The sequence below is a fragment of the Aptenodytes patagonicus genome, chromosome 15, assembly GCF_965638725.1.
Source record: "Aptenodytes patagonicus chromosome 15, bAptPat1.pri.cur, whole genome shotgun sequence".
NCBI classification, from domain to species: Eukaryota; Metazoa; Chordata; class Aves; order Sphenisciformes; family Spheniscidae; genus Aptenodytes; species Aptenodytes patagonicus.
The window spans coordinates 11,157,499-11,183,989 of record NC_134963.1 but is presented as its reverse complement, the minus strand read 5'-3'; the positions used below and the strand labels follow the sequence as shown (position 1 = coordinate 11,183,989).

General features: G+C 54.7%; 1 protein-coding gene across 1 annotated transcript; it reads right to left on the bottom strand.

Moving 5' to 3' along the window:
• Positions 1–128: 128 nt before the first annotated feature.
• MMP11 (matrix metallopeptidase 11) lies at positions 129–19,818 on the bottom strand. Its single transcript, XM_076352716.1, has 8 exons — positions 19,711–19,818; positions 10,167–10,417; positions 8,765–8,908; positions 7,563–7,696; positions 4,522–4,769; positions 3,969–4,182; positions 2,367–2,624; positions 129–1,428 (listed from the first exon to the last, which is right to left on the bottom strand). The coding sequence occupies exons 1-8, from the start codon at positions 19,801–19,803 to the stop codon at positions 1,295–1,297; spliced, it is 1,476 nt and encodes a 491-aa protein (XP_076208831.1). The 5' UTR covers positions 19,804–19,818; the 3' UTR covers positions 129–1,294.
• Positions 19,819–26,491: the final 6,673 nt, after the last annotated feature.

The window sequence follows — 26,491 nt, the reverse complement described above, 5'->3', positions numbered from 1 at the left end:
GCGGCCTACTCCAGCCGCCGCCCCGCGCATGCGCCGGCGCGCCCCGCCCTCCCCGGTGCCACCCCGCCGGCCGCGCGGCGCTCGCTGAGGGAGGGGCCCGCCTGAGGGGCGGCCCGGGCAGGCGGCGCTTAGAAAAGAGGCGGTTTATTGGTGCGGGGGCGGCACATAAATACACCGGCAGTACTCACGGACAGGTATATGTACGTGTAGATACGGAGGAGGGGCTGTACGCCCTCTACAGACATTTACGGCTGCGCTCGTGAGGAGCGGCCGGCACCGAGACCCCCCCGGGGCTGGGGTACCGGTCACCCTCCTTGCCCCCGGGCCGGCAGCAGTCCGGCCTGCTCGCTGGGGTCACCCAGGGCGGGGAGCGGCGAGGGGCACGGGTGGGTTGAAAGGTGAAAAGGGAGGAAACGGACCGCCGCCCCTTTGGGTTTTTTGGCATGAGGTTACGTAGCAACGAGGGGTGTGCAAAGAGCTGGAGTGGGGCTGTACGGTATCAGCCCCCAGCCTGGTGTCCAGGCGGAGTGGGAACAGTGGTACGAGACCGATCAGTGCAGTCATGAGCAACCCAGGATGGGGAACCTAACTCAGTACGAGCACAGGGAGCGACGGGGCAGTGTCCAGCACTGGCACCCAGCACCGTGGAAGGATAGGGGGGCCCCTTGTCTATATACAAATCAGTATAAAATCCTAACGCATACTAGTGATACAACATAAAACCGGGAGTAGGGCTGCGGCAGGGTCCTGGCAGTCACCACTGCAGCCCTGGTGAAGTGACCCTGGCAGCAGCTGCACGTCTGCATTCCTCCGCAGGCAGTCAGTGTCCTTCAAAGCCCCCTGGCTAAGGCTGAGGGAGGTGTTCCAGTGGAAGCCCTCCTCCCAGGCCAATGTCTGGAGCAGCAAAGGGCTGCTGTTGTGAGCTATGTAAACATAGGAAATGCCACTGGATCAGTTCTACAGGATGGGGTCCAGGTTAATTAGGAGAGCGTGATCCCATTCCAGGCTGGCTTGATGGCTTTTGGGATGCTACTGCTGGAAGAGTGTGGCCACATTAAGGGTTTAGTGGCTGTTCTTGCCTGCAAAGAACATGGCAGATGCTTTTATATTGATAGCAACTGAAGCTGGGGCTGCTGGAACTGAAGAGGAGCAAACTTTGTCATTGTTGTGTCAGACACATGTTGTGTCGGATGCTGAGCCTGGAAGGAAGCCAGGAATGGCGGAGGGAACCCTCTGTGTGGCTGCTGGAGGTAAGGGTGATGAAAGGGGAGCGTGGAGGACACAAGCTCCCCCCTCATCTGAAGGAGTTGGAGGAAGGTGTACAGCTGAAGAAGTCCTGGCTGATCTGGCGTGGGTAGCCCTCCAGCACTTTCACCTGGACTGGATCGAACTTCCAGTAATCTCGGCCTCTCAAGAAATAGGCAAAACCTGTGGGTGAGAGAGGAAGGGTTAGGAGAGACAGGGTTCACACAGCTCTGGGCTCTTTCCTAGCATTTTGTCTAGCTAACACACTGCAGCATGCGCCGTACCAAGAGAGAGCCTGGAAGAGGCAGGAGATGCTGCTAGATTCATCTCACTTGAACCCAGGCTTGTGGCTTACACTGTTCTTTCACACTGTTTTAGTTTTGATGGGAGAGTAAGCAGGATGGATTTTATTTTATATTCCCGATGGTTTTAAATATGTTGTACCCATGTAGTGGCTCAGCCCTGAGAGGGCAGAGGACGTCTAGGACCTGAACAGGGCCTATGACAGGGAGCTTGTGAAGACCTGCCGCAGACCATCTGTTACTGCGGGGAAGCTGCCCTGAGATTTAGGCTCTGGAAGCAGTGGGGAGCCGTTCCACCGCATCCTTTGGGAGGAAAGAGGCAGTCACCGCACCTGTCATCCCAAGCACCCTGGCTGTCCCCAGTGTTTCTGTGGCACTGTCATGCTGTCTTCAGCATGGGGCATATCTGGGAGGACTAGGCAATACCGAAAGCAGCCTGTTCATTCAGGACAGCTGCCTAGGCTGAGGTGTGGGCAGCGTTTCTGCTGTCTTCTCATCACTTTCTTTGCCGGGAGCAGTAACAGCTGGGTAGGAGTCTGTGACCATTTCTTGGTCAGAAGTTTGAATTCTCTCTATCAGATGCTTAACTGTTGATTGTTGCAATTATTAATGATAAAACTTCTCACTTTTACGGGAGAAGCCTCAGTTCCCTACCCATTGGAGGGAGCTGCCCCTCTCTCTCTATACTATATGGCATGTGCTATGGCTGGGAAGTGCCCACTGCTACCAAATGTCTAAATCCACCCAGTTCTTCCAGCTGGCCAGTGGCATCAGCCTGAGCGCTCACCCCAGAGCAGGCCATGTCCCTGCTGCACTGACCAAACTCATCCTGAAAAGCCGCATCGATCTCCTGAGGGACGCCGCGCCAGTCGGCCATGGTCCGGGGGTAGATGTTGTCCACCTGGCGGGTGTGAGGGTTGAAGCGCCAGTAGTTGCCTCCACTGAAGATGTAGATCTTATTCTTCTCAGCCCCCCACACCAGAGCTGCCTGCACAGGGGATGCAGGGAGGCCCAGCTCCACAATCGGGGTGGGACCAGATACCCGTCTCTCGCCATCGTAAATCCAGTACTGAGAATCTGTCGAGGAGACAGAAAAGGGAGACAAAGGTTTAGAAGCTCTTTGGTGTCTGATAATTCGGCAGTCAACTGCGCAACTGGAGCTGGCAGAGCTCCCAGGGAAAGCTGTGCCTGAGAGGCAAAAACCCCACCAGTGTCATGGACGCTGTCACTGACTTCCCACCTCAGTCCAACCTGGAGGGTATCAGTGGTGGGACGAGGAGGACCATTTTAGCAGCTGTCTTTTCTCTATTTGTGGAAGTTATAATAAAAGACTTGGCTGGAGGGACCAGCCTCTACCCTGCAAACTCAGCGCTTGGAGAACGTATGTGGGCATGCACAGGCATAAAGGGGGCATGCGGCTGTAAAGGAGCAAGCTACAGAAACCAGGAAGAAGTTGCCAAGCTGAAATAGAGACTGGAAGCATAATTCCAGATTAGATTAAAATGGGAATCTCTGTAATTAGCCCACGGCATGTAATGCTTTCCCCTTATCTCATTTTAACTCATGGTAGGAGCCTGCCAATTTTAGCACTGTAAGTCCTTGTGTGCAGGTCAGGTGCTAAGTAATCTGTTTATGCAGGAACGCTGCCCACAGAGCCGCGTGGTGTGCTTTCTGGTACTCGGTCTCACGGTGCGCAGATGGGGCATGCACACCCAGGGCAGCTGGGTACCTATGTCATCCTGCATCCCCGCTATTAAATTTACACTTGGAAAGACCATTAAAGAAAACAGTGGAGCTGAAATGTGGGTTGTTGCTGGTCTTCAACTCCAGAGGAGGTTTGGCCAGGAGGAGGTTTGGCCCCCTGTGGGTGATTGGTTTTTAATCCCCGTGGTGGCGGGAGGTTGTCTGGCTCTGCACACGGGCTCCCTGTAGGCTCATTCAGTCTGGGGGTACTACAGAAGCTCCGCATCCAGGTCTCTGAGGAGCAGAGGAGATGCTGCCCATCCCCTGAGCAGGGCCTCGGGGAACAGGCTCAGGAGTTTCACAACCTGTGAAAGTGTCTGGGGCTCTCTTCTGGCACAGTGTTTCACAGGACAGCTGGGGGGATGGAGCAAGCGTTTCCTTCCTCCTCCTCTGCCAGCAGCATTGCCAGGGCAGAGGCTCAAAACACAAGTTTGTGTTCCAGAGGAGGAGAATGGGATATCTTGGCTGTGTCAAATAAAAGTGACCCCTCCTTCTCTCTTCCCCCCTCAATATCTGCTAAAAAGTTTAAACTAAACAGAGAAGGAAACAAATAACAAGGATCACTGGATTGCTGAGGATGCCCAGAAGGTTTATCCTCCCAGGAACTTGTTGGGTCCTGAATACCCCTCAGTAAAGGAGATGCATTTCCAAGCCATCTGATCCCAGTCTAGCTCTTACCTTGGAAAAACCAGATATTGCCCAGAGGGTCCTCGAAGGTGGCATCAACAGAGCTGGGGATCCCCTGCCAGTGGCGGGAGGCCAGAGCTGGGTAGCCATCCTGCAGCTTTCCAGCTCGGAGCCGCCACACATAGCGAGACTTGAAGAAGAACAGCTCCCCTCGAATGGTGGACGCGGCATCGAAAGCTGTGTCGCAGGCGTCGGGCTGCACAGACTGCCAAAGCACGGCACGGCCGGTCAGGTGCTTGGACTTGCGGGAACCCCCTTCGCCCAGGCTGGGTTCAGCAGACGGGAAGTCCCTGTGTCCAGGCGACTGCCCTGCTTCCAGCCAGTTTTGGTTGGGCATGTGCTGCCCAAAGATCCCCTCCCCGCCCATCCCAGGCTGGCTGGCAGTGCCAGCCATGGGGTCTGGACCTGGGCTTAGCAGCATGGGTGGAAGACACAGACACCAAACCGTGTGTAAGCCTGCTGCTGGCCTCACAGTGAGGACAGTCCCAGCAGCTGGGAACAAGCTATGGGGTTAGAGGAGGACACAGGCAAGCTGTTCACTCACCTCCACGTTGGTGATCTCATTTGTTTCAAGGTCCAGCTGGGGCAGCTCTGCTGGCTGAGTTGGGGTTGGGTCAGGATCCGGTTTGGGTTTCCCATAGAGGTACTGGATACCTTGCTTGTCATCCTCACTCAGACTTAGGGGGTAGCGGAAGATGTAGAAAGGCGACATCAGTGACTTGGAGACAGCTGTGTGCTGCAGGCCCAGGACGTGGCCAAACTCATGAGCAGCCACTTGGAGGAGGTCAGTGCCTGCAAAGGGAAAAGGTGGGAGATGCTTTTGCCTGCTTGTGTGGGGGACGCCTGCCTCCTAGGCTCACTTCTAGCAATTATCAGCCACTGACAATGCACTGAGGTATGTTGTAGGAGCCTAACGCGAGGAAAGAGACATCTACCTCGACTACAGCGCTTGCAGGTTGTTGTTCCCAGGGTTTTCCTGGAGGAGTGTGAGTGAATTCATACACTCAGGTACTAGCCTGGGCATGTTGGTAATTTGTAATTCTGTCACCAGGGGCTTCTGTACCCCGTCAGCTGTCAGGAAGAAAAGGGTTTTCCGTGTGCTTTTGGATAGAAGAAATTTGCACGGAGAAAGAAGTCTGGCCCATAGAAGGAGGTGTCAGGGTGGTAAGGTTGGTTTTTGTCGGCCCAGCCTTGCAGCAGTTGTTGGCTACAGCTGTAGCGTATCAGGTCCCATTTAGATCACCTCTGCTGTGGAAGATACCTGCATCAGGGAGGATTAAAACTTGCTAATGGCTGTTGTCACACAGACAGCAGAGGGAGCTCATTTATTGCTTGTGTGTGGACTGTAGCAAGAAGGTGACATTTAGAAATAAACCCATAAAAAATTACCAAGTGTCAAGGCCTGGGCCTTCTTCACCAGACTCAAGTAGATTTATGGGAGATCACATTTTAGGAATACATGACCTTGGAGCGTGTAGAAAAGGCGAGGGGGGAAAAGTGGATTTCAGTATGCAAAAATGTGTCATTTCGCAGGTGTTGTTTAGCTTCCAATAGATCCTTTTTGAAGTTGATAAATTTTAGGGAAAGCTGGAAGAGAGGTATATTAAGCAGTGAAACTTGTGAGCGGGGCTGTTTGTTGACAAGTCCCAGTGTATTCATTCACTTGCCCTCAGCCAGAAATCCTCCAAGATGCAGCCCAAGTGATGAGAAAGGCAGGGATGTGAGTCAGCCAGCCTCGCTGCTCCAAGCAGGATTTCCCTGCTGGCTCCAGGGGAGCAGGTCACTTCTCAGCACCGGGACAGGATGGGACGGGACAGGGGGGATGCAACTGGGAGGAACGCCTGGGAAGGGTGGAGGGGAAGGTGAGCCCCTGTCTTCCTCCGCTGGTCAGCTTTACGTTGAAGCGATTTTGCACAGCACTGACCCAATTAAATCGACACATCTAGGTCAGCTGAGAAAATGGGATTTATATGTCAGTGATTTATTACAAACTTTCAGACACTTCTGTTTAGTTTGGCAGGCTCCTCACTTGATGCTTTCCAGTGTTGGCAGATCGGCTGTGCTATTGTCAGGTCCTCTGGGGGGATGTGAACAACAGCATGCCTGAAGAAGCTGTGCCGGGGAGCATCACTGTGTCCCTCGCAGAAGGTCCTCCACGTGGAGTCCTGCTTCCTGCACGGCTCTGGGGTGACCCCAGGGCACCCCTTAGCCCTTCTCATACTTCTGCTCTCCCATCTGTAAAATGAGGCTAAGGATTTCCCCGTCTCACTGAGAGCTGAGATAAGGATTTTTCCATGTTTATATCATAAAGCTCTTTTCAGCATATTAAATGGCAATTAGCTGCAAAGAGCTTTTACAACATTTATTTATGGAAAACGTAGGGGGGGGGAAAAGGGCCATGGAATAGGGCTGGATTCTGATGGGAACTGGTATCCGTTTTCAGTTCCTGGTTTGCCTCCAACACTGTCTTTGTGGGAGAATGTAGGAAATTCTTAACAACACAGGCAGCCCCAACAGAGGGTGAAAAACAGCAGAGCCCACCATTCCCTAAGGAGCAGAAATGCTTCTGCAGAAAGATCTGGTGCTCTGTAGTTCTTGTTTTCGGGTCAGTGTGAACAGGGTTGGAGACGTAGCAGTCCTGTGCCCCACGCAGGGACTCAAGTTGGCATACAACTGGCAATAAAGTGGCCTTTGGGGGAGCCCATCTGAGCCCTGAACATTGATGTGGACAAAATGTTTGGGAAACTGCAGAGAGGCAGGGGTTTGACTTGGGCTTTGTGATTGTGTCTTTGTCCCTGTAGCTAAACTGGGAAGGAGGAGGAGGGGCTGACCTGGGTTAATTTTGGAGGGTCTTGCAGAAACTGATGCTTTGGGCACTGGTTCAGATGGTCCCAGGCAGTACTGCAGTATCTCATGAGATACTGTGACACCAGACCCTGAGTGCCCAAGCAGAGAGCTACCAGCTTGGATCTATTATTAGCAAAAAAAAAAAAAAAAAGAAGAAAAAGAGGCTTGACTTGATGTGGCGTTGTTTATGGTCAGAGCATTCCCAGGCCACAGGGGCAGAGCTGGAGCCTGGGTGGTTTCCCTTTATGGACTTGTTCAAAGAGAAAATACTTTGTGGGCAGGCGGTGAACAGTGCACGCAGGGACTGGGGCTGAGGCTGTCCTTTGGAAGGCAACTGTCAGCCGGTGCCTGAGCCTCAGTTTTCCTTCACCCTTTCCCTGCTTTATTTCTAATGGCTCCTGCCAATGCTGGGTGCAATTCCCAAGTGGCAGGGCGTATGGCTGGGCAGGGGAGCTGTCTCTCAGACGTGTCGCTCTTGCTCCCCTCACACAGAGGGAGCCCACTAGGAAACCAGGGTCCTGGCTGGACACAGGCTTTGCTGTGGCTGAAGGGTGACAAGAAAAGACCTGAATACTACCAGTAGGGTTGTAAGTGGTAGGAGATGACAATGCACACCACAAAAATGATTGCTGCCTCTCAGTTTTACAGGGTCCCTGTTCACACCACAACTGAATCCTTTCCAAGTGCCCTGAGAAGCATCCTGGAGCGTCCACAGCTCCCCCTGAAACAGTACCGTACCCAGGTTGTTCCCAATAGTCCAGGTCTCGTCATAGTCAAAATGGACGTCTCCCTCCCGGTGTGTCTTGGGGAAGAATGCGTGTGCCAGGATCCCTCCAGGCCCATCAAAAGGCAAGTTATCTCCATGCCAGTACCTGGAGGGAAGACACATTGCACCTCAGACAAACAGCTGTGTACCTCCAGTGAACAGCATCATATAGCCAAAGGTTGGGAGTCACTGCGAGGGGACAGCAGCTCTTATTCCCATCCCAAGTTCAACCCACTAGTCCGGATCGACTGTTTTGAGCCCTTCAGATTGCCACAAACTCGGTTCTGCATTGAGGCACTGAGGAAGCAGAGCTTGGTCACACCAAGCACTGAGGAAGCAGAGCTCAGTCACACCAAGCCCTGGGGAGTTCACATGTTTTCTCAGGGATGTTTCTCTCCTCCCCCTGTTCAGCTTCCAGCCCAAAGCTGACCATGGAGCCTAAAGAATTAAGGAGGTGACTGCTCGAGCCAAGATTAAGTTGACATAGCTGAGCGGTGGGGGGATGCAGAGGGGCAGCCGGCAGCAAACCCAGCCAAACTCTCAGGTCCTCACTCAAGCCAATTCTGCTGTTGACTAGTGAAGGAAACCCATGAGAGATGTGGCCACTTTAGAGAGCTGAGGGAGGCACAGGCAAATACACAGCATGCACATCGCATCACTGCTTGGACGGTCTCCACTGACTTTATTAGTTCTGTGCAAACATGCAGCAGAGGGAAGTCTTTGCCCCCGTGCGTATTTTGCCAAAAGTGAATTTCAGGCCGGGAGCCAAGATTCATTTAACCAAGAAACTATATTTGTCTTTGGGCAGACAGTTACGTCGTTCAGTCAAGGGACAGGATGGAGGACCTGAAGATGGAAAGTCAAAACAAACGCTTAGGAAAACAGCCTGTGGGCAGAGAAACGTAAATGTACCAGGAAAATTAATGAATGATCAGTAACGGTACTGTGCACAGCCAGCACAGAACAGCTGCACTTGCACCAAGCAGCCCACAACGGACAAAAAAAAAACCCCACAACCAAAAACATCCCAGTGTCTGAAAGCAGAAATATGAGCCTCCACTTAAGTGCCTAAGTTGTGTGCTGGCAGCTCTCTGCTCTAGTTAGAAGCTTGGGGTCTTGCCTGCAAGGCTGCTGCTCTGCCTGGGAGAAGGGTGCTGCTGCCTACTGTGCTCACCTTGTGAAATCGATGATGATGTCAGCCCGGCCCTCCTGCACCTCGGTGAAGGTCAGTGGGGTCACATCGCTCCAGACTTTCAAAGCTTCCTCGATGGTCCTTCTCACTTTAGCTTTTACAAGTTGCCACGGGAACCTGATAATTCTGAAAAGCAACAGACACTGGATGAGGAGAGCATCAGCTGCTGTCCCGTGGACACTGTTGTCATGAAGACACTAGCTGTAGGATCAACGTCACTAGGGCTGCCACTCTCTCTCAGCACCTGAACATCCCCAATCCATACAAGCACTGCTCCGGCACCCTCTTCCAAACAACATGTGCAGCAGATAAATCCCATCAGTGTTGAAACCCTCTGGCTGGTGGGCCCAGGTGAGCTCTCTGGAGAGCTTTGCAGATCTGTGTTTTTCGGACTGAAGTGATTCAGCATTTCCCAGGTCTGTCCCCTGTGCGTCCAGCCCCGCAGAGGTGCCTGGGAGTGCTGTGCTGTGATTTCTCCTCAGTCTGCATTTTTTGCCCCTGGAAACCTGGGCTCGCTCAGAGCAGCTGCCGCCTCTTGTGCCTTCCTATAACATAAGCAGACTGCAAGGTCTGCCACAGAGGGAGCTTGCTTTCCCTTCCATTAACAGTGTTGGTGTGTGTTCGTCTCTGCTGTGTTTCTTTAACACTGTTGACCAAAAAAAAAAGGAAGAAGCCTTTCTGTAATCTATCGCCTCCTAACACTATGAGGAACTGTCTCCTGCACTTAATTAAACAAAAGGTGATTTATGTGCTGTCAAAGTCCGTACGAGTGTGCTCACCTCTCCACTTGTGCCCCTGTGGGCAACTGGGGAGGCAGCACAACCCTCCCGCAAGCCTGTTGAGGAGATTCGCAATTGAGAATGTGTGGGGTGACTTGGGCAAAACTTTACACTGAAGTCGTGTTTATGGGAACATCAATAACAGCTGAATAAAAAGGTCTTTTTAAAATAAACTGTGAAGTGAGCCCACAGCGGGGTGGCTGGGGGGAGCAAAGGCAGAGCAGGAGAGGGCCGGTGGTAGAAGCTCAGCTTGGCATGTGTCAGGGGTTTGATGTAGGGAAATGAACGTATGCACATGGGGGTGTTGACGTGGGACTGACCGCAGGGTGACACAAGGGCTGTGTGGAATACGTTTGGGCAGGGGCGGGTGGGCAGCTGTGTTTACGGCAGCAGGAGCGTGAGGGGATGTGGAGGTGCTGGGTATGACCCTGCTGGTGGTTCAGCACATGGCTCCCCTGCCCCCCAGCTGGCCATACCCAGTTTTAGGGTTGCCCTCCAGCTTTTATGATCACACTACAGCATGCCGCACTCCAGGAAACATCAGACTGAGAGGTTTGGGGAGGGAGAAGCAAACCAGCCTGACTCCCGTTTCAGGCCTCTCTTACTTGTAGGTGAGATCAGTCTTGTCCCAGCGTCCGCCAGAGAGGACGAACCGCTTCTGCCGATTCCGCCCGTTCTGGCCGTCTGGTGACACCGGGAGGTCTGGCACTCCGCAGCGGGGCGGGTTCCAGCGTGCCGCCTGCTCGTCTGCGCCCACGGGGAAGCCCTTGGTGGGCACGCCAGTCCCCACAGCGTTCACCAAGGAAGACAGCCAAGGACTCTGCTCCTTCCAGGTGTGATGCTTTCGAGACACGTCCTAAAAGGGAAAAGCAAAGCCATGACTTCAGTGTCTGGGAAGAGAGGTCCTGATGGAGGGTGGTGGACGACTCCCCACAGCAGCCCTGCAGCAGTGAGTTCCACCTCTGCCTGGGGCTGTTCCCCTGCTACTAGGGCACAAACTGCTCCTCACAAATGTCCTCCGCTCCCTGGGCTCTGCTGCTGCCAGGCCAGGTCACACCTGGGAGGCACTGTGTCATGCCATGGCACCTCCTAAGCACTGGGCTATTTTTGGTCCATTTTTCCTTGGCAGCTGGCCGGCAGGAAATGCTTTTGCAAACTGTGGATGAGAACCAGATCCTTCAAGAATGAAACAAATCACTATGGAGTAAATTCTCCCCTTTTGCCCCCACATCTTTTACTCCTTCCTGGCCCCAGGTAGAGGTGATATTAATGGGAGGAAGCCTTTAGTCCCCAGCACACAGTTGTGCTCCCCGTTGTCACTCCCATGGTGTCCCCTTGCTGTTCTGGCATGGTGAGCAGGCTCTCAGCATGGCTGGGGGACAGCGCAAGCTGGACAGCAGGACACACAGATCTGGGGCATGACTTAGAGCCCAGCCCATGGGGCAGAGAGCAGCAGTGACCGTCCCTGCAGCCCCTATCACTGCCTGAGGTCACCAGTTCTGCAGAGGGATGGACAGGACCATACCCCCTTGCCTCACTGCGCCTGTGACTCTGCTTGCGAATAAGATCACCTGGGCTCTCCCACACTTAGTTGGAAAAGCAGGGTTCCTCTTGGCAACATTAATTAGTGCTAATTAGCTGACTTCCATTGGTTTCCCACCTGACAGCAGGACTATGGGGCCACCATGAAACATGACCCAAGCGTAATCCGCAGCCTGCTGTGAGGCATGTGGGGTGAGAGGCGCTTAGTCCCTGCATCACCATGCTGCACAAGCCAGAGGTCCAAATGCAGAATTCTTTGCCTGACTCTGTGCAGGCAAATTCCAAAGTGTTTGAGCAGCAGGAGGAGCTGAGATGCAGCAATGATGCATCTCTGTTCAGACAGGCAGGCTCTGTCCCACAGGGCTCTAGAGTGAAGACCTGGGGTTTAGAGGTCCCCTTCCTTCCCCTGCAAAGAGCTGCCCTCCTCCAGGCCAGCTCTCCTGGCTGCCCTGCCAGGGACACGAAGGTCAGGCGGGCATGATGCCAGGGCTGTCATGATGCCGTGAATCCGCATGCTGCCGCCGCTCTGTTCCCTACAATGAGCCCATTCATGTGGGCTGGAATGAAGTGTGAAGCCCTTGGCATTAATTCCGCTACCGAGCTCCCCACTCTGTAATGGCCCCGTGCCTCTGAGCGACGCATGGATGGACACAGGAGCCTGGGAGGTCACACAAGGTGCAGTTTAGGTGTTCGGCTCTTTGTGTGTCTGTCACCACGCCAGACTGCTGGTTTGTCCTCCCCAGCCAGCCAGCCACTCTTGGTGGCTTGGCACCTGCCAGTCTTTGCCTTAGAAACCATCGACCCAGTCCTGGTGTCCCAGTGCACTTTCACACACCACAGGAACCGCACCATCAAAACGTGCAAAGAGAGAAAGCCATTTTACATCCTGAACAGCAAAGCCTACCCAAGCCACCAGCCCTGGCACTGAGAATCCATCCAGTGCTTTGGTGGAAAGAGGGTGTACGGGCTGGCCTGTCCTAGGGGAGTCTGCACCGGGCTGCTCCTGCTGAATGCTGGAGCCCTGCCAGGTTGGAGGTACCTGTCTCTCTAAGAGGAGCTCTCTAAGAGCTGCCTGGCACCCTGCCTGGGCTGGCAGCTAGCGCCTGTGAAGGACAGCTGGCAGGAGCAGCCGATAAGGTTCACGTCCCGCCCAACATCTTGCTCCCAGCCCCGGTGAGACCCTCTGCCAAGCACGTAATGGCAGCTGTGTCACCAAAGTCCAGCATGGAGGGCCGCTTGGCTCCTTGCTCCTGGGTGCGCTCAAGAGTGCCCACTGCCACCGAAGCCAGGTTCTGCTGCCCGAGGACATAGGGTGATCAATGTATCTGGTTTCCCAGGACCAGGAGGTGTAGGACAGCCGCATCGAGGCACGTGAGGAGGAGTGGAGATGGACCCTGGGGAGAGCCCTCGCTGTGGAACTGGGAGGACTGGGAAACCCTCAGGAGTTGCCAGGTAGGTGAGTGGGCTGAGGCTGACCCAGATGGGTTTACTCCTGTTTTTTTGTCTTGGCTATGCTAAACACATCCCGCCCCCCGTCTCCCAGGAAGGCCAGTTGTTGCCTTCCTGGCTGGGGGCACTGGCATAACCTGGAGATTATTACCCTCCTACAAGCAGGGGCAGAGGAGGAACTGCCTGTTTCCTCGTCGCCGTGAGGGATCCCACGTTCAGGGGCAGACCAGAGGTAGGTTTTTTCTCTCCCCTTTGGTTAACTCAAGGCCACTGGCATGAATCCCAGCTTCCAGCCATCCAAACCCCACCTTGCCTAGGCAGGACCCTCCCTGCTCCCATCTGCCTGCTCTTTGCTGAGACACGGCTCTGGGAGGGGACACAGCGTGGCCCTGCGAATGGCTCTGGGTGGAGGCAGGAGGCGAGACCTGTCCTGCTGCCCCATGTGCTCGCTGTGCCCCTAGGCAAACAGTGAGTCTCTCCCTGTCGTCACTGCACTGACATTAGCACCATGGCAGGAAAGGGCTGGAAAATGCCACTGCAGGCGCAGCCAGCAAGGGGAAATGTGACGGTTAGAAACCACTTGCCAAACAATGCTCAGGAGACGCGTCAGGCTGGAGATTTCGGTCTCCTTGGCTGGACACACCTCGCTGCAGGCATTTCCCAAAGCTTAGATAACGTGTCCTCTCGCTTAAGGTTGCATCCTTCCCACCCAGCTCTGAAGACATCCTCTCTTGGGGAGATCCTGCTTTGTTCTCCTGAGCTGTGGTATAATGCCCCAAGTGTAAGGTTAGGGGTTTCCTTAGGGCCGTGCTACTGCTGAAGCTAGTGCAAACCTGTGAAGAGAGGATGAGGAGGGCACTGGCTACTGGGTAACTATCCCCACTCCTCTCATTCCACCACCAGAGGGGAAAGGATTACCAAAGACCAACAGCAAAGGAAAGTCCCTGCAACCCAGGGCAGGCGTTCAGACCAGCTGAGTGCAGAGCCGGATCTGAGCCTCTGGCTAAGGCTGTGTGCAGCCACTTCCACTGCCCTTCCCAGTATAACCCACTGTTGGGGTGGCTGCTGTGCATGGGAACAGACAGCTTTTAGCCATGGGAAGAAGCCAGGGCTTTGCAATAGAGACTGAGCAGCAAAATGTGCGCACAACACGAGCGCAGAGAGGCTGCCAGGCCTGAAACCAAGGGCCGAGGGCAGTGAGGACAGCAGAGGAGCAAAGCTATACACAAAGAGGGCTGTGCTGCAGGCTGGCTACAGCTCCTTGCACAGAAAGTGCCTCTTCCTACCAGCCTTGTGACCAAAAGGCTGAGAGGCAACGGGAGGGAAAGGACAGATCCCACGGGAGAGCAGAAACCACAGCAGAGGTACAGACTGCCCACTCGGTTCCTCGCAGCTTTATCAGCCCTCAAGTGCTGCGATACAACAGCCATCACTTCTGGGTCTGCTGCGGCCAGATGAACACCAGCCAAGCTTCCCAGGAAGTGTCCCAGCCATCCTGAGGAGCCGGGAGCATCTTTAACCTCATTGTGTGGGGCAGCACTCGCCCTCCAGAGCCTCCCAGGAGGAGAAGCAGCCGGAGCAGCACAGCTACAGTTGAGCATCAGCAACACTGTGTATAAAAGACCTCAAGAGTGAGGCCAGTGCATGGTACTGACAAACCCAGTGCACTTCTCTGCCTGGGTCCATCCTCTACTGCCTGCCCTGAACTTAAACTTGTCTCCTCTGTCGTGTACCTAATTACCTGGGCTCCTGCCTGCTCTTGCAGCACAGACATGAAAAGAGACCCCCCTCCCTGTCAGGCAGGAGTGACTGGACAAGTTACAACGTGAATCCCATCAGTCTTGGATACTTCCCCTGTCATTGGGGGCTGTTTCCTGTTCTGCTAGGGGATGAGCTCATGGCTTTTCTCCCCACCACCCTGTCCCTTCTGCTGCTGCTTTTCCATTTCTCCCTGCTTTCTCCTTCTGTTACTCAGAGTGTTTGGCGAGGCCCTGGTGTTTGCTGCCTCTTTGCTTGTAGCATTTTCCTCCTCCCACCTATGAGCCTGCACCTCGGAGCACTCCTGCCTGTAGTTCAACACACGGGGAAGGAGAGCAGAGATGCTTTCTCCTGCAGTTCTCATGTAAGACAGTTCTCTCACCCCATTTCTGTCCACTGTCGGGTGGCTGTGCCCCCCAGGGGCTCTGCACCCCCTTAACAGGCTGCAGCAATGTTCCTGCCTGAGATCAGCACTGTTGTCCTGATGCACAGAGTACCATAGCCGGCTTTTTGGCCAGTCTGCCTCTCAGCCCAGCATGGATTTGCAGTGGTTGGATTTGAAGCTGCAGCTACAGCTGACAGTTAGTGGTAAAACTGGAGCCAGCTCCACTCCAGTCAGGTTGTGTCCCAGAAGCTGACTGGCCTTGGAAGGTGCTAATGCTGCAGCCGAAATTTCATGGCAGAAACAGATTATGTTTGTGGTCTGGTCAGACCCTGAGCTAAGCATGCTCCTGGTCGAGGCACTCTTAGTGGAAACAATGGAAACTTGGTGGAAACAATGCCTAGGCAAAGCCACCAGATTTATTGATCCTACCTCCTCCAGAACAAGGCAGAGTCTCCCAACCCCTCTAACTATGAATTCTTGGCTTACACAAAATACTTCTGCTACAGGAATGGCTCCTTCATGCTGGGCTGCGGCCCGGTCCCGCTGCAGACAGAGCCAGAGGCAATGCAAAGGCCGAGGCCAAACTTTGGCCAAATGAGGCCAAATGGGAGGTGCCGCAGTGCCTGGCCGCGCATACACAGTTGGAGGTTCCTCTCCGCTCACTTCCCATACTCCGTGGCACCATCAAGCACTACCTCCTGGGGCCTGACAGTTTGTTTCCGGATTATTTGGTGGTAGTTGTTGTTGGCAACGAAAAGAGGAAAATGTTTATTTTTCCTAAGCAACGTGGAACATGAAACATTATGGACTGCAATGTTTATGCCCACAGACAGAATGAGAAGACCCAGGCTCCGATGTAACAAGAGAAAGCAAATGAATAAACACTGCAGGACTACTTTTATTATCAGACACTTTAATTACGTGACAGTTTGTGAGTCTAGTCCATCAACAACACCACAACCAAGCTGCTGGTGTCATCCAAGCAACAGTTTGCCAGAAACAGGAGTACTCACAAAGCAAACAAGCCCCAGGATGCTGGGATAGCAAAAGGTTTCAAGAGCCCTTAATCTGATGACCTAGAAATCCCCCTGAAACCAAGAAACTGCTCTAGGATGCAGCACACTCCAGGCACAGGAGGAAGGGGGTTGAGATGTTTTGTTCATTGTGCAATTACATCCAAACTAAGGTGAGCAATGAGCTATCGGTGCCCAGCCCAAGGAACAGCCAGGACATCTCCCACTGGGTACGGCCACCTGGCATAGAGCAGCCCTCTCCAGAGCTATGGCGGGATAGTCTACCCTCAGGGAGCGTATGCTGCTCAGATGTGCAGGCTGGGATCTCCAAACCCACAAGACAAGCACTGTCCCCCCGCCCAATCTCCTAGAGATGTCTGGGCGGGGTTTCCCCCACCGCTAATTTTCACAGAGCCACTTTTGTGAGATGGTGATGTCTCTCTCCTCCCCAAATCCCACTAAGAGGAGGAGGTCTGGTCACCTGTCTGTCCTTGCAGGTCTCATCTGCACCAGGATCTCAGTGAACCTCTAAAAACATGTCTGTGGCCCTCAGCGAACCCCTGAAGTGCTCTGCTTTTCATTTTGCTGGACAGCTATGTGCAGACTCAGCAGTGCTTCCATTCACGTTACAGGCTGAGCCATCCCCAGTGTAAGAATATCCAGGAACCCTTCATTTACCTGTCTGTGTATTTGGGATTAGTAGGAAAGAATTGACAGCGTCTCCGGTGTGAAAAGTCTCTGCAGGACAATTTTTCCACGGAAGATCCTTTTTTAAACAAGACCTACACAGTGCAACCTTCCTCTGCTGGGCCCCCCAAGTTATGGTGCCAGGGCAGGATACGCATGGGGGAAGCAAGTAAAGTGCAGCATGAGCTGGAGTGGGGGATCCTCCCCAAAGTGCTTCTCTCATCCCTGCTCTCTTCTCCCCCCCCAGTCTGCTTTGCCAGCTGCACACCCCAAGTCTTGCCACACCGCAGGGTGTGCGTGTGTTGCATGTGAAAGCACAAACACAACAAACCCGCTGGAGAATAACTGCTTACATGTGTCTTGAGTCTCTCCCAGAGCAGAGGATAAACATGCCTAAAATTACCCCAACACTCACTAAAGTATTTAAATAGCCAAACCAAACAGTGCAAATCAAACCCTTCCTGCGGGAGCTGCCTGAGCCCTGAGCGAGGCAAGCGGCCTCCCCGGCTCCTGGGCTGTGTGGAAGGCAGCACCGTGCTTCCAGGGGGGAACCTGCTGGGTTCAGGGCGAGAGCTGCAGGATACGGCTCCCGAGGGATTACGCTGGCAGCTGGGAGGGTGCCCATCACTTCTCCATGGAGAGATAGTTTCCCAGCAAATGGAGTGACTTTGATTTCTCAGGGGAGCTGAAAGCAATGCAGGAATTCAGTGTCTGCATGTGCACTGCCCCGAGGACTGCAGATCTTTTGTTCTCAAGTTTTACAGTGGACACCAGACACAGCCTGTATTCTGCTCTCAGTTTTCTCTTTCTTTAGGTGCTAATGTAAAAGTGAAGGAGATCTACAGGGTTTGCTACAAAGAACGCAGCTCCTTCTGCAACTTGCCATGTGTAGCCTGCCTTTAAAATGAATCTGAGCCCTTGATTCCCTCCCCTCTCAGTATTGCTGTTGTGAGTTGTTACTGGAGGACCGAATAGTCATGGTGCAGCATCCTGCTGCGCCAGGTGCTGCCTGGCGTGGTCCTTGCCCACCCCATCTACTAGCACAGCTCGAGGAAGTCACCATCGTCTGCCTTGTAGGGGTGTGAGTCTCTTTTCCCAGCTCAGCCCCTCGGCTCCTTTCTCATTCGTCACCCGACAGCAAAAGGTGCCCAGACAGGAAATCAGCTGCTGTTAGACATAGGGAAACATCTCTTTGTGCAGAGAGACCAGACTAAAAGTAGCCGGAGAAGTGAACGTGATGGCATGGCAGAGCTCTCGCGTAAGAGAGGGTAGAGAAGGGATGAGGCCAGAAACTCATGCATGGGCCACTGTCAGCCCAGCAATCCCACTTCAGCCGTTCCATGCTGACATGCGTACCCCAGCCAGAAGAGGAATGGGGTGCACTACGGTCAACTTACTTACGTCATATATGAGAGCAAACACCGTGATGCTGGCTTTACCTCAGAGGCGCTAGAATGACCTTCAGAAGCCTTGACAGCAGATAAGGAACCCAAAAGGGCAGCTATGTGGGATGAGAGAACTGCTATTTGAAAGGATGGGAAATCATCTGCCCATTTTCAACCCCAAATCAATGCAGCCACCATCTCTGCAGAGACTGAGTGAAATACATTGATTTGAAATCCCGAGCTCCACATGGCTGGTCAAACACACAAGCACAAAACGTTCCTGAACAAAACATACCTGTAGAAGCATCACCTGGAGTTACTCCAGCCAAGAGGAAAGTATTAGCACTCACGATGCAGAGCATTAGCCTGGGATGAAGAAGAAACCATCTCTGGGTAGCAGACTACTGACTGGGGGGACCTTCTTCACAAGTGTGGTGGTGGATTAGGTGGACCAGGAGCCTGGGCAGACCTGGACCCCTGCATTAACTCTGTGCTCGTCCAGCAGTTTGGTGTATTCCCCCTGTTCAAGGGGTACTGGCCAAGGCAGATGAACCCCAGCAACCTCTGCAGTCAGTCAGCAGCTGCAAGCACCGGCAGGAGATGAACAGTGCATGTCGCAGCTGGACTGGACCCAAGTTCAGATGGTGTGAAACACAGGCTGGCTCTCCCTTCCCCGGGGATCCCTCACAGGTCCTTGCTGGCAGCAAGACCGGGACCAGAGGCTGTGCAGGTCCCTCCAGGAGCGGCAGCTTCTCAGCTTGCACACGGCAGAGCGTGATGCACACGGCAGAGCGTGAGGCACACGGCAGCCCAACCAACATCCCCGCAGGAACCAGCGGTCTCCAGCTTTACGTGAGTCCCTCCCAGCCCACCACTTGCTGCGTTCAGATGGGGATGAAATCTGCGGAGCGGTGTCATAACCGGGGTGCAGAGTGCCACCGCCCAAGTGCTTGGCCTCACCTTCCTCAGAGGCAGAGTGGAGCCAAGCGCAGTGACATTTTGTTTGGAATAATACAAGCACTTTGGGGGCCAAGGCTGCTCTGTGCCAAGTCCCAGCCCACAGCATATTTAGCAGCCAAGTTAGAAAGTACTCAGATGACAGAGCTGATAATAAAACCATCGACAGAACCTGAACTAATCCCCTTGGGCTGCTACTGGGCATTTGCTCTGTCATTATTTTATGGCACACTAGCGAAGCGCATGTATATAATAACCCAATTACGCACGCACACATTCCCAGCACAAGGAGCTCTCTGTCTTCTCCCGTCCCCCGAATCTCTTGCACGCCGCTGCTCTTCTCTGGCAGCGGCCGTCCCTGCTGCTCGCAGCTCCATCCCAGGTGCTGGGATCTGGCAGGCATGTGCAGGAAGAAAGAGCCCTGCTGCTCCCCTCCTGCCTGCGCGTTTGATTCATCCCTTTAGTCTCGTCTCCCCGTAACGCTTCTCGGAACTGCCAGCACAGCATGCGGGGGGTGTTATTAGCAGGCAGCGAGTGCTCTGCTGCCTTTAAAGGAAGGGGGGATCCCCTGTCCTCTCGGTAAACGCTCCTTGCCCCGGTCCCTGTTTTTTTCCCTTGCTCGCTCCGCAGAAGGGAGCACGCCCGTGAAAACTCCCCTAACATGCCAAGAGGAGCCCGCGGAGCGGGGGTGCCCGGGCCGGGGACACGGCCGCGGCATCGCCGGGGCAGGGGCAGCCGTCCCCTGGCCGGTCACTCCCGGCGGCGCATCGCTGCCCGTGCCGGCATCCCGAGGGCGGCTTGGGGGGGATGGACTGGGGGCGGCTCATCCCGCTCAGCGGAGGGTCTGCCGGGGAGATGCTCCCCTCGGGGCTGCACCGGAGAGCCGCGGGGCAAGGGGCGGCTGGGACTTGGGGGGCGGGGGACGACGACGACGACGACGACGACACGGAGGCACCGGGTGGTCCCGACTCACCGGCTTATGTCGGCGGGCGGGCGCGGCGGGCGCGCAGTGCAGCAAGGCGGCGGCCAGCAAGGCGGCGGCGGCGGGCAGCGGCGGACGGGCCATGCCGGGCGGCGGAGCGGGATCGGACATGGGGCAGAGAGGGGGGGGGGGTCCCCGCTGAGCCTTTTATCCCCCCCCGTGGCCGCCTGCCCTCCTCCCCGCGCCTCCTCCCGCTCCTGCCTTTTGTTCTCCCCGAGCCGCGGCTGTACGGGCCGGGGGGACACGGCCCGGCGGCATCGCGGGAGGGGGGGGTCCCGCCCGTCCCGCCCCGCTCCGCCCCGCCGCCGGGGGCGGCGGGGCGGAGCGGGGCGGGACGGGCGGGACCCCCCCCTCCCGCGCCTGCCCGGCACCGGCCCCTGGCCTCCGTGCAACCGGGTTCCCCCCCCCCCCGGAGCAGGCTGTGGAGGTCCCTGGGGCCGTGCATTGCTCCCCCGGAGGTGATAACTCTGCCTCGCCGCCCGGCTTTTGCATCTGCAGGCGAGGGAGCAGCTGCTGGAGTCACTTCCAGTCCTGCAACTGGTTTCTGTCTGGGATGGGATGGCTTTACACGGGTCGGTTTAAAGGTGTCTTCCACCTCTCCTGCCTAGGGGTACCAAGGCCTAAAAACAATCCTCTTAGACCCTCAGTGCCCACCGAGATCGCTCAGTCCTCATGGGGAATGTCTGATCTCTGGGTTTAAATGTGTCTGCATCCCTGCATTGCCTGTGCGGAGGTCTGCTGAAGCCATCTGTGTGTGCCTAGCCCTTCACTTACCATTTGCAAGGCGGCTTTCCCTCTGCGGGATGCTGAGGTAGGGGAAGGAAGGGAACACCCCTCATTTTGGAGATGCCAAAGCCTCCATCCGCTCAGCCACCTGGAGATGGAGGCAGCAATGCACAGATCTGGTTTCTTGGTTCCTGTTTCTATGGGAGAAGCCCTGGACTGTGTCAGCATCCCCTCAGTAGACCCAGTTTAGCTGCAAATTGCTTCAAGAAATGTATGCAAATAGGAAAACTTTGATCTTCAGCTGCCTGGGCTGGTGTGCAGGGAGTGGGTAAGGCTTCCTGACATCTCAGACGGTATTACTGTTTTATTTGTCTGTGATCAGTTGTTCATGTTTTGTTTTATGGGAACCATACTGAGGATGTAAATACTGGGTACGGTAAGCAGATGTGAAAAGAAAGAGCCTGGTCGTGGCCGTGCTTGGAAGGTGCTGCCGTGCTCAGCTAGTGGGCTGTTAGCTAGGTGTCCCCACACCGGAGCAGTGTGTTTGGCGTATCCCCGAGGCCTTACTTGTAAGAGGGGAGAGGGAAGGAGGGAAGAAGCAAAAGGGAAGAAACGAGGGGCTGGTGTTCACAGGGCTCAGACTTTACACTGTGGAATTTACCCTTCTCCCGCTATTCTGGCTGTGCCCCAGGAATGCAGAGCAGATCCTACTTTCTTGCCTTGCTCTGAGCCAGACAGCTGGGTCCCAGTGAGAAAAGCCTTTCTGCCTTTGTCTCTCTTTTCTTTAGTGTCTTTTCTTTGAATGCTGGTGTCTCTGGGAGCTTGGTGCCTTCCAGCCCATGGCAGTGGAGCCTGTTGGTGCCCTGGGGAAGCGGGGAGAGGCGTGGGAGCAGCCTGTGAGGCAGCGACAGGCAGTTTGGCTCTTCTTAATTAAGGGAGACTTTTGAAGGGGGTGTTCTGGGAAACACGGTCCTTGCAGAGATGGGACCGCATGTGAGAACTGCTGGCTCCTGCCAAGGCACTTAACACAAAAGAAAGCGCATGGTGTGTTTGGGATTACAAATATTTCCCAGCCAAGTAAGTAGAGTTTAGCAGCGGGAAAATGGCCCATTGGGTGTTTTGGGGGCTTGTGTGCTCACCTTCTGCAGAGGGCCCTATGCGCAGCCTGCAGAAGTCCTTTTTGCTAGCACTCCTGTGCTGGGAGCTCTCTCAGCCACTGTCTGTCCATGCAGTCCTCATCCCTACCTCAGTTTGCAGCTTGCTGAATGTACAGAGGCTGCTGGCAGGTGACCACAGGGCTCTCACCCCAGCCCTAGAGCACCGACAGCCTGACATGTCTCAGTGCAGGCACTGTCTGCTTGCTTTCCTGCAGCTCCTGCCAGACTGGAGCCAAATTTGGGGTTCAAGGGTCTTGTGATGGCTGCAGGAGCTCAGTGGAAGCCTTCGTGATCGGAAGGTCCTGCCGGTCACTGATGTTGCTGATACAGCATCCCCACTCATGGGTCTTCTTGCTTGGCACCTGCCTCGATGCCTTCCAGTCCTAGCAAGTGGCAGAGCTGTGATGGGTTTTCCAAGTCCTTCTGGCCACAAGCGTTAGCTCTTCTTCCAGTCCCCTAAGGCTTTCCAGCAAGGAGGGACCTTGTGAACGCCTGGGCAAGCGAAGTGGCATCATGACATGAGTCTCGAGAGGAACCACCAACCGGGGCTAACGTCTCTCAGCAGCCCCCTTCCCAGCAGGTGTTTGGTGGAAAGAGACTGTGCAAGAGGGAGGAAGGGAACAGTGGGTCCGATTCTGCTCTGTTGTGAGCAGCAAGGAGGTGGAATAACTCCTTCAGTCCATGGGTCACTTGGGCGTGAAACTGCTGTAAGGCACTTCAGACTGAGAGGAGGTGGGGGAAGAGCTCTCTGATGAGAGCTAAGGGGAAGGGCAGGGAAGTGAGAAAGAAAATGAATTTAAATGGATGAAGCCTGTCTGTCCAAAGTCCTTTGTTTCCTGCCACCTCCCTGGTGTGACTTTCACGGCTGTATTCTGTGTGGCTGAGGACCTGGTTTTAGGTTCCCTGCAAAGTCAGCATGGAGCTTTACACCTCCTGGGCATTTCCCTGAGCAGCTGGAGGAGAGTCCAGGAGCCAAATACCCAGCACAGAGAAACCCCTTTGATTTATCTTCTCTAATGTCTTTCCTGTCCTCTCTGTAGGTGATGGCCTCATGAATTGGTGTCTCCAGCATCACTGCTCAGTGGGTGACAAGCAGGGACACATTCCCATCAGGCAAGCCTCTGTTCTCACCCTCTTGCTTTTGGGATTCCCCTTTTCTTTGGCCCTGGCATCTTGTTTTCTCCTGGGCAGCCATTTTGGGATTCCCCTTTTCTTTGGCCCTGGCATCTTGTTTTCTCCTGGGCAGCCAAAGTGGGTGTTTGTACAGGTGGTGGTAGGTGCAAACAAGGCTGGGGGTCATGCACAGTGAACTGCCCTTGTAAACACCAGGGATCAGGAGTATTTCTTGAACAGGCCTTGAATTACTTGGTTCTCCTCCTCAGCTGGCAGCCCAAAGCATGGGCATGGGGAGGGGGCAAAGAAGAGGACGTGGAGTTAGGGCAAATTTGGCCTTTGGGCCTGGACTCACAAGTGGAAAGGTAAAGTAATATGTAAAGTAAAGTAATATGTAAAAATGTCTGTTGGTCAGCAAAATGCTTTGCTTCAAAGCTATTTTTAGCTTTTTAAAATCTTTTAAATGAAAATGGCTGGAATTGTGCAGGCTGTCCTGGATCCAAACAGCGCACCTTGAAAATGCCAAAGTAAAACGTTTTGATTTTTTTCCAGACTTCAGCTTAACTAGGCCAATGTAACAGTCTCAGTATGAATTTCCAGAAAGTTTTGCTTGATCCACTACTGCTTATTTTTCATTTATTTGGTTTTGCCTTTTAAAAAAACCACTTCCTTGACCTTAATTCTGGGTTGAACCCAGCAGTGCAGAGTATGCTGAGGTTGGGATCTGCCTGGTGTACTGCCCTCACGAAACCAAGGGGCACGCGTGGAGCAGAGCTCCTGGGCTGAGTGCACAACTACCTGCAGGGCTGCTGGGCTGGCACCGCCGCCTCCTCCAACCTAGGAACAAGCGATATGGTGGCAGGACTGTCCTGCCCCTCACCTTGCAGAGGTGCGCTGCATCTGCACAGGGGTCCGGTCCAGGAGTGGGTCCCTGGGGGAGCAGCTAAGGCAAGCCACAGCCCCGTCCCCCATGTAGCTCGCGCTGCAGCTCATGTGGTGACCAGGCAGCTGCAGGGTCGTGCGACTCTTCCTCCCACTTCTCCCCCTGCAGCCAACCCCGGGATTCGGCTCCCAGGAAGCAACTCCCTGCTGGGCCGTGGTCTCGGCAGGGCAGGGGCAAGCTGCAGCCCCGGGTGAGGTACGCCACAGTGTTTGTTGTCTAATCATCTCCTGCCCCTGTGCCAGGAGCCGAGCACACACAAACAGTGCCGGGCTCCGGTGAGAAGCACTGCCTGCGAGATAAGCCAGGCAAGGAAAACACATCCATCTTCATGTCTCTTGGCCTGAGACGGAGTTTCATCTGCTGGCATTTTCCTGGCGTAGTCTCAGGGCACACCACAATTCACCTGAGGAGCCAGACACCGGGGAGCCAGCTCCCATTCCTGGCGAGAGGTGTCAGCCCCAACTGGTGCAGATCATGATGGCTGCAAGGAGCTGGTGGTTGAGGCCCTGTTGGTGCACGGGGAAGGGTGCTGACCCCGGGCTGAGCCCCTGCGGCAGCCTGGACCTGGCTGCACGTCGCCAACAGTTGTGTTCATCATCTGAGCAAAAGGGCGAGACTCCCTGCCCAGAGCCCCCGTGCCCGGGCATGCACCCAGCACCCAGCAGTGCCCAGATTAAGAGCTTCCAGCCAGCAGCCTGGTCAGAGCAGAAATAACTGGTCTTTGGGAGATACAGAGCTGGAGTGTGAGAACAGAGCAGAGACTCGACTCCAGCCTGCGGCTGCTCAGTGTCTGATAAGGAGGCTGCTAGTGCCGTCTTGCAGCGCTCCCGACCTGCCAGCTCTCTGCAAATGAAACATCCTGGTGAAACGCCCCCCACCCTTGGCTCCCTCTGATCCCCTCCGAAGCTGAGCCGAGACTGGAATGTCTCCTGGGATGTGATTCCCTCTAGCCTAAGGGGGACTGCGTTAATAAAACCCAGCGTGAGATGATGGGGGAGGAGGCAGGCAGGGCTGGTGAGATGAGGCTTTTAGGAACAAGTCGCGGGTCTGCTGGAAATGTCCCGTCCTGTCCTCTCTCCCTCCCCCTGTCCCCGAAGCCGAGCTGTGGAATTCAGGGTGTGGGTCGAGGCTTTTCTTCACACATGTTTCTAGTCAGAGCAGCCAAACCACCCACCTCTCTCCCTCTCCCCCCTCGTCAGCACCTCCCTGGAACAGGTACCACTCCCCCAGCCCCTCTCGGCTCAACCTCGCCGCTGCTGGGACCCTTCTGCCCCTCCGCATTGCTCAGGCATCATCCCAGGGTGTGCTTTTCCCGTGATGAGTGGAAGGTGTCCATCCCCGGAATGTGCAGGCCAGCTTGGCAAGCCAGGGCCAGCAGTAGCAAGGAGAGAGTGCTCCCCACATCTTGGAAGGAGCGGGGGGTGGCTGTGCTCATGGCAGGGAAGCAGCTGGGCTGGTTGGTGCTGAGTGAGCAGAAATAGGCATCCATGGGGCATCTGCCCAGCATCAGGGCAGTGCTGTGGGCTCTGACTGAATGAAGCCATGTGAAAGCAGTGAGGATGTGAGCCAGGAGGGAAGAATGACAGGAGAGCAAGTAAACTCAGTCCAGAGGAAATAACCAGGAAGAGAGATCATGGAAGTGTGGGGTTTGGGTGGTGTGAGTGCTCTCTTGGCTCCCATTGGGATGCAAAGTGGCTCTCACAGCTGTTAGTTTATGCAGCAGTGATGCAGTGCCCTGCAATTCGAAGTTCATGCTACCCTAGATGCTATGGGGAAGGACGTGTCTGTGACCCACACTGCGTTGCCACTAACAAATGTCACTGCAATAAATTGGCTGCCAGACTGTGGCAGAGCTCAGTTCCCAAGATGTTTTTCCACTTTCTCTTGGACAGCAATTGCTGAACTCTGAGACTGCATTATCACAAACTCAGTGTAGAAGCCTCAGATCCAGGGAAGTATCCAGAGACCAAACCGAAGACTCCGAAGAACAGTCTAAAAGGAGCACCACGAGAGCTTGCGCACGGCTGGGAATGAATCCAGCACGACATACACAGTGCCCAGCCTTTGCAGAGAGCTGTGGTGTTTGCTCAGGCCACCAATTTTGCAAAGGCCAGACAAAAAGCATGCACTGTTCCTACGGAGGAAGCAGTGGATGGTCTCTGCGTTGAGCTCAGCACTGTATGGTTGAGGTTGCAGCTGAAAGAAGAACATTTCAGCAGAAATCTTGACAAACCGGAGTGCACGACCAGGCTTCCATGCGCATTTGCAGGGGAAGCAAGAGGAAGAGGAGATACCACTCGCTGCTGCTACAGAGGAAAGAAAAGATGGGCTCCAGTATTTAGTATGCGACTGGGAAGAGATGTTGGAAGCTGATGGCTGGACAGCCTCAGTAGGGCAGGGAGAGCAATGTGGTGATTAAAACTCACGAGACATTTTGGAGCGCTGAGACAGAGGAACCTGAATCACAGGTGGCTGTGAACTGTTTGTGTAAAGGCTGCAGCATCACACAAGATCTCTCCGGCTGCCGTACGGGCTATGTCTTTGCTTGGGAAGGGGCAAATGGGGGGAGGTAGTTACTGTAATAATCTGATTCAAAGCAGTAGCTGTTCATGGGTTGGTGCTAACAGCCTCCTAAAAGGTCACAGGTGCCTCTGTCTTACACACAGACCCCATTCTTGCTTCCGTATTTGCTCTCGTGTTGTTTTACTACAGACGCCTCTGAGTCCTCAGCCCCCCCCATCGCCGGAGCTGTGCTTGGGGAACCACCAAGCGCGCTCTCTGGAGATGTTTGCTCTGTGTCTGCAGCAGAGAGGAGGGAAACCAGACCAGCCAG